Raw genomic sequence first — 7,138 nt, 5'->3', positions numbered from 1 at the left:
GCGAACACGCATTTGTGGCAGTTTTAAAATCATATTCACATCCTTGTACATACATACAACAATAAAAATTTACATATTTGCAAGTATATTTGGATTATAAGAACTCTCCATTAAAAACAAATTCAAAAACAGGCAGATGCTCAACAAGAATGAAGGCGATTGTGTCAGACAAACGTAGTCCAGGACCGAAACACTCACCCCACAATGTGCGTCCTTAGCTAGGCTTAGTTATAACATATCTACACACGTGCATTACTAAATATGCAAATATGTATTATACGTTGTCGTTGTTATTGTTGTAGCGGTTTGCTAAATATGTATAGGCATTTGTATCCGTCCATGCATTGGTCTGTGGTTGAATAAGTGAACGTAACAAGCACTCAAACTTTGTTCAACTAATATTCCCGGAAACGACTAGTTGTTCTGCAATAACCAAGACATTAAAATGGAAAACCGCATGCCAACAACAAAAACGTCAACAATGCAGGCAATCGAACAACATGACAGGCCGAAGTGGCAACCCCTTAAAGTGGCAAATGTCTCGCACTCACTACAAATTCCTTTCGAAATAGGCATTTCTGATTGAAAATAAAAAATAATACAAATAATTCACTGTTGCTACGTTAATATCTCTTAATATAACTGTTTTTGTTGAGTGTACAACAACAACGATTGCAAAGCATTTCAAACAGAGGGTGACCAATGTGTAAAAATACTCGCCAGTATTAACAGAGCGGCTAACCGATTTCCACATGCAACGCTGTGTTTGGGCGCAAATGACCGTTGCATAGCAACGCGCGATTCTAGCATTTCTACTGGTGGCGCATGAAACAACATTCTCAGAAAAACAATGAATCGACAACAGAAGTTGCAGTTCCACGAAATGTCTGCAGCTGAAGAAAATTGAAATAAAAATTAACGAGATGTATTTAACGGTTTGAACCGTTCATTTTTATCAACTTTCTCACATTAATGGGGGCAGCCCTTTGTAAACTTTGCGGTTGCTGCCAAAGAAATAGGTAGGTACGGTACGTCGAGAGCTATTCTCTCCTCCAACTAATATTAACAGTGAAAATTATGAATTACAGAAATACAGTCGGCGCAATTCCCGAAACGCACTTAAAAGTTTTACTGCTCGGTCTGATGGCCAGCGGAAAAACTGAACTGGGTCACCACCTGACCCGCCAACAACGTACTAGCCACGAGGCGACTAACGGAGTGCAATACTTTCAGATGCAACTTCCCGAGCGACATTTGTCCATCACCGAAGTGGGCGGCAATCCGGAAATGCAAAAAATATGGCATCATTACTTTTTAACAACAATGGGCATTATCTACTGCTTCGACATGTCGGCTTCGTATGAGGAGCTTCAAAGCTCCTTTGACTGCTTTCGACGCACCCTTATGCATCCCTACGTGCGTGGTAAGCCGGTCCTACTGGTCGCCACTAAAGCTGATTTGGCCGACGAAGGCGTTCAACTGTACGATATCGAAAACACGTTCCAAATAGAGGCGCTCGCCAAGTATTATTTCAGCAGTGCACGCATGTGCTACGTTGGTAAAAACATCGAGTTGGACAGCATGTGGGATGGCATAGCGTGGCTCATTAAATATCTCATAGACAATATGGACTTGCTGCAAGTACGACTTAAAACCGATGCCAATATGAAGGTAACAAAATCAAGGCATAATTTTTGAATTTGGAATCTCTAAGTTAATGTTTACGTGGCAGGCTTGGACAGATCAGGTGAATCAACTGGTATCTGAAGGGCGAATGAAACGGGGTCGGTATCGTCAATTTCAGTATCATTTAAAAAATACAGCACGCAGAAAGGTAACTAATGGCATTTTATGTTGAGAAATGTTGATTATTTAAATGTGTTACTCTTTTTTCGTAGTTGTGGTACCGTTCCTTTGGCCATTTTCGAGCAAAACGTATACGACCGCACACAGCACCCGCCACAATAACCACTACTACGTTCAGCCAGCATACTACAGCAGAGGAATCAGTAAAGGCAGCGGCGTGCGATGAAAATTCCAAAGATGTGCCAAATCTAAATACTCACGCGCTTGACAACGGAAAGTTGACCGAAATGTGAGCGGAGCGAATGTAAACAGAGGCTGGCATTCTACATTTACTCCCGAAAATCAACAACAATTCCTACCAAGGCGAATCTACCAGCTGACAAGGCGAAAGGCTGACTGAATTTATGTTTTCGGCGTTTTGTTAGTTTCAATGACAAAAACAAAATACATGTAAATGTTGTTGTTACTCACCTTTTATGAATTCAACTTGATCCCTACTATAAATTTTGCTATTTTGATTATTGAATAAACTGGAGCTGAGTTGTTTAAACTTCAAATTACACACATCATTTTATTTATTCCTATATATGTACATATGAAAGTGGGTCCATTCATTCGCTTTTGTAGACACTAGCTTCGATTTCGAAACACATGGCCGCCTGGCCTTGACCCAACTTCACTCTCAACTTATATTCGCCGTCGGCGGTGCGATCCTGCAGGTCATACGACAAGCCGAACAGCGAATCGAACGATATGGTCAACTGAGAAAAAATACAAATAAAATGTTTTTCATTTATCTTTCTGTGAGCTTCGCAACATCTCTGCCGCCCTGATTTAAAATTTGGGTGTCTGCATTTCTCTTCGAAAATGAGTTATTCAGATTGTTGAATTTTAGGGAAATCCTGATGAAAGCAGTTCGTATCTACAGATAAGTCCTTTTTAAAAACCATTCTTGACCCTTGGAGGCCTACGATTGCTGTTTAGTAAAACGTTTGATACATGCCCATGCTCTTTGTCAGGATTGAAGTCAATTTTGATTTTATATTCCTCTAAGAGAGACGTATGTAACGGATGAATTCGACTAGAGAAAGTACAAATTTATACACCAGGAAGCTCTATGTTCTCCGCTAAAATACCGTATCTTTGTAGTTTCCTATACGTACAATCGGAAATTGAACTTTTTTTACGTAAATAAATAGCGGACATCCGAGTTAGTCTGAAACTGTCGTTTTCAATTGCACAAAAGGCTAACATTGGACAGACCAGGCACAAACGCGTTTTTTTTTACTTTTCATTTGGACTTCGAAAGCAGCTACCCATATTTTAAATCACTAAGGCATATCTTACCCCGGGTTTTGGCGGGCAATCGCGGTCTTTCTGGGGTACCACTTGGGTGATCGCATACCACAATTCATTTTCGTCGTACAACGCCGGGCAAAAATTCGACCGACGAATATTATAGATCGTATCCACCCATTCGCCGCGGGACCTCTTGTACACCTCGCCGTCGAGCTAGCGGGAAACAGATTGCATTAACACCAAAACAGCTGCATAGGTGCCTGCAATGGTAAATTACCTGAATCGGTACGCTAGATTGGAATTCGTAAATCAACTTGACATCCCCAGTTACTTTCACAAAGTCATCTTGCCTCTCGAAATTGAGACCCGAAATGTCGAAGTACTTGTCGATGTAGTCACCGGGGTAACCTTCACAGGGCGTGAACACATCCTCGTTCTCTACGACAATATCGTATTGAACGGCCTGCAAAAGGAGATTTTAGTACAGGACAGCCATGGAATGGATATATGCAAAGCGACCTCAACAGCAGCTAAAAATACGTAGAATGCTACGAAGTATGAAATGCGTCCCAGAAATTTCGCAAACATATTTGCAACAAAACTGTGGGCATCTCATAGTGAGCGCAGATCTTTTATAGAGTTTTCGTTTTGCACAGACCAACGGCCATACATACATCCATCTGTACATATATATGCACGTGCATGTACATTTTAATTGCACTGGAATTTGAATCGTTGTTTACTCCAAGCGTTACATTAGGGGAAGTTGTGCGCATGCAACGAAACCAGATGACAAGATAGTGGCCTTTGTACTATGCATGAACAACATAACAAGCACAATTGGTGTTCATAACTTTTTTTATTTGAAATACGCCTTCCAATTTCAAAATAATATACAAATAAAAATATATAAGTGTTTGATCGAATTAATAAAAAGGGAGGCGATAAATCAAGATATTTGTCTGCTAAAGCTTCATTTAGACAACAAAAGCTTCCAAAAGACTTCAAACATTCCTGAAAAAATTTTAACTACTGCTAAACCAATTCCTAGACGCTATTTCAAAAACAGTAACAAAACTACTCACGATAAATCATTTGAAATGGAAGGTTAACAACCGTGAGATTGCTGTGTCTACTAGAAGAGAAAGAAGCTCAAGACGATAAACATAGAAAGCTAAGTTGAGTTGAAAGTAAATGTCCCCTATGCCTCTTTTAGAGTGGAAATCGCAAATAAAGATGCCATTCGGAAGACGTAGTTTCGAATCTCCGTGAAACACCAAAATGAAGAAAAAATCGCCCCTTGGGCCATGAAAAAACTCCTCATAAAACCCATTTGCCGTTTGGAGTCGGCTTAACACGGTAGGACCTCCCATTTGTGGAACAACATCAGTACGCACACCACAAATAGGAACAGGAACTCGGCCAAACAGAAGTGCACGCGCCAATTATTTATTTGTTATTATTTTTTAACCAATATAATTTAAATAAATGGTCATTTGAGCAGATTTACAAAAGTAGGTTTTCGTCATCAAACAAAAATCTAAAAATTAAGTTTTCTCTCAATTTGCTCCAACAATTTTTACTTTGAGAATTTTTTCTCTTTCTAACATTTTAGTTGTTTCGTATAATTAAAATTAAAATGGCATTTTTCGTCTTATTCATATACGTATAATATATATATACACAAAGATATATGCAATGTATTTTAAATTATAAGAACTCATTGGAAAAATTCAGCTCTAAGTCATTTTTCAGGTGCATTTTGAAACACAAGAATGACGTTAATCAATTTCGGAAGTTGCCAAAACTATGAAGTGGACGTAACTATGGAGTTAATAGTTCCACAAAAACACACAGTGTTTTGAATCATTTATAAGACCTTCGCTGAATAACTCGTCATTTGTGTAATTAGTGCTTTGCAGTGCGTCTCCGGTAGCAAGCAGAAATGAATTTATGAATTTGTTCTATTACTTAGTGGTTATTAAAAGAGTGGGAAAATTCTTCCGCTTTTTCAACCTAAACTGTAGATACTTCCCCTTTGTTGGAAAGTTTGCAGCTCTCTCTTCCAAAATTCCGAAAGCAGAGCCATCTTCTGGTAGTCTAAAACATTTCAAAAGCTCTTCAAATAAGTTCGCTGGCCGAAAAGCTGTTAAGAATGAAAAGTATACTTTATTGTTGCCGGAATAAGCTTTCCCACATCCTGAGCTTTAAACTGAAATGAAAGCTTTTAAGTTTCTTATGATATATGGAGGAGGGTAGCAAACAATGAGCATTTTGTGGTGCGCAAAGTAGCGCCGAACCAAAGGGTCTTGTATTTATGTGCAATTTATCACTCTTTCCTTGACACACAAAAACCAAAGGATGCTTTAAATATATGATGTAAGTGGTTCATTTTTAAAATTATATTTCCATAAGGAGAACCTCCTGATATTATGGGTGTTATGTTTGTATGTTACGCTACTTTTTTCTAATCTTTGCTGTGCCACTGAAATAAAGTTTTTATGTAAATAATAAATAGGTATTTGTTCTAACGTTTGAAAAAGCATTTTTAAATTAGCCCACAGTGGGGACCGCCATAGGTCAAAATTTAAAAGAATGTCGCTACCTTTGAAATTAATTTGTTCATTATGGATATTTAATGACCAAGAGGTACTTTCTAAAAACATAATTTTTATTTTTAAAGAACACTTAACGTAACTGCTATTCCATCACAGGATATACCATATTTTATGCGCTTGATGTGTCATTTAATTGCCCTCTGTTAGTGGCAGTTTTATGTATCGTAATTTGATCTGTATGCTGATTTGTCCAATATTAACTGCAGTCATCCCAGGCTTATTGGCTTATTGCGACTGTTTATACAAAACTTGACTTCTTAAATAATAACTTGACCAGTCCCTCCTTCCCCTGCTCAGGATATGAATAGCTCTTGCCTCTGGTACAATAATAAAATTAGGTTAGCTATTAAAGTTGAAATAAACTATATAGAAAATGGAGGATGAGCACTGATAACCCGCCCAGAAATTTTTTAACAATTTTTCTTACAAAGAAAAATCTCAATTTAATGGAGTTACTGAGGATGAAGTTTTAAAAACTGTCATGACGACTAAGTCTAAAGCTAAGGGTGAAGATGGAATATCCTTGAGGTTTGGGAAGCACCTTACCGTTTATTCTGGGCATTCTAGCACACAACAGAGTTGAAAAAGGCTGCCAAAACGACATCTCTAAAGTAGAGAGTGGTATCAAGGAAAATTGTAAATCTTTTTGGCAGTTAATTAACTATAAAAAGAAAACCACTGGAATTCCAGAAAAAATGCATTATTTGGAGGAAACGTTGTCGGACATTCAAAAAATTTTTAACCTTTTTGCAGATTTTTTTCGATCTGGTTATGTTTGCCAATCCGACACCGGAATAGAAGATACCTCTTTTAACAGCTCACTAACAAATAAAGGTTTCCAGCTCTCATCTAATGATGTACTCAGGAGCCTATCGGCCTTGGCAAATGACCCAACTCCTGGAGAAGATGGCTTTCCTCCTATATTACTAAAAACTGTGCTACATCGCTAGCAAAACCATTAACAATTATCTTCAATAAATCACTAGCTTCTGGTGAGTTTTTACATAATTGGAAAAACTCGCTTATCATACCGATACATAAGTCTGGAAGCAAGTCGGAAGTCCAAAATTATCGCCCTATCTGCAAAATCTCTTGCATACCTAAACTCTTTGAAAAGCTAGTTTATGATTTGATTTTCTTCCAAATTTCAAATCTCATATCGCCTAATCAGCACGTCTTTGTTAAGAGTAGATCTACTGTTACGAATTTAGGGTTATTTACAAATTATGTCTTAAACCAATTTTAAACAGGCCAACAATGCGATGTCATATTCACTGATTTTTCGAAAGCGTTTGATCGAGTCAGCCATAGTATCCTACTTAAAAACCTGGGTTCATTTGGTCTTCATCCTAGCTTACTCAAGTGGCTTGCATCTTATCTAACAGATAAAAGTCAATTCGTTCGTATAAATAACA

At 37.9% G+C, this 7,138-nt stretch overlaps 2 protein-coding genes across 2 annotated transcripts; one reads left to right on the top strand and one right to left on the bottom strand.

Annotated features, from left to right (window-relative positions):
- Window positions 1-860: 860 nt before the first annotated feature.
- On the top strand, window positions 861-2,245 carry LOC129238552 (ADP-ribosylation factor-like protein 13B). The gene is made up of 4 exons (XM_054873610.1): window positions 861-1,019; window positions 1,089-1,671; window positions 1,733-1,834; window positions 1,899-2,245. Exons 1-4 carry the CDS (start codon window positions 973-975, stop codon window positions 2,097-2,099), a joined length of 933 nt encoding a protein of 310 aa, XP_054729585.1. The 5' UTR covers window positions 861-972; the 3' UTR covers window positions 2,100-2,245.
- A 108-nt stretch (window positions 2,246-2,353) lies between these two features.
- On the bottom strand, window positions 2,354-3,694 carry LOC129238553 (uncharacterized). The gene is made up of 4 exons (XM_054873611.1): window positions 3,625-3,694; window positions 3,383-3,568; window positions 3,154-3,318; window positions 2,354-2,567 (listed from the first exon to the last, which is right to left on the bottom strand). Exons 1-4 carry the CDS (start codon window positions 3,691-3,693, stop codon window positions 2,418-2,420), a joined length of 570 nt encoding a protein of 189 aa, XP_054729586.1. The 5' UTR covers window position 3,694; the 3' UTR covers window positions 2,354-2,417.
- Between the last annotated feature and the right edge of the window lie 3,444 nt (window positions 3,695-7,138).

This window comes from Anastrepha obliqua, chromosome 2, assembly GCF_027943255.1.
Source record: "Anastrepha obliqua isolate idAnaObli1 chromosome 2, idAnaObli1_1.0, whole genome shotgun sequence".
Classification (NCBI taxonomy): domain Eukaryota; kingdom Metazoa; phylum Arthropoda; class Insecta; order Diptera; family Tephritidae; genus Anastrepha; species Anastrepha obliqua.
Note: the sequence above shows the minus strand (reverse complement) of the source record. Positions and strands in the feature narration are given on the sequence as shown.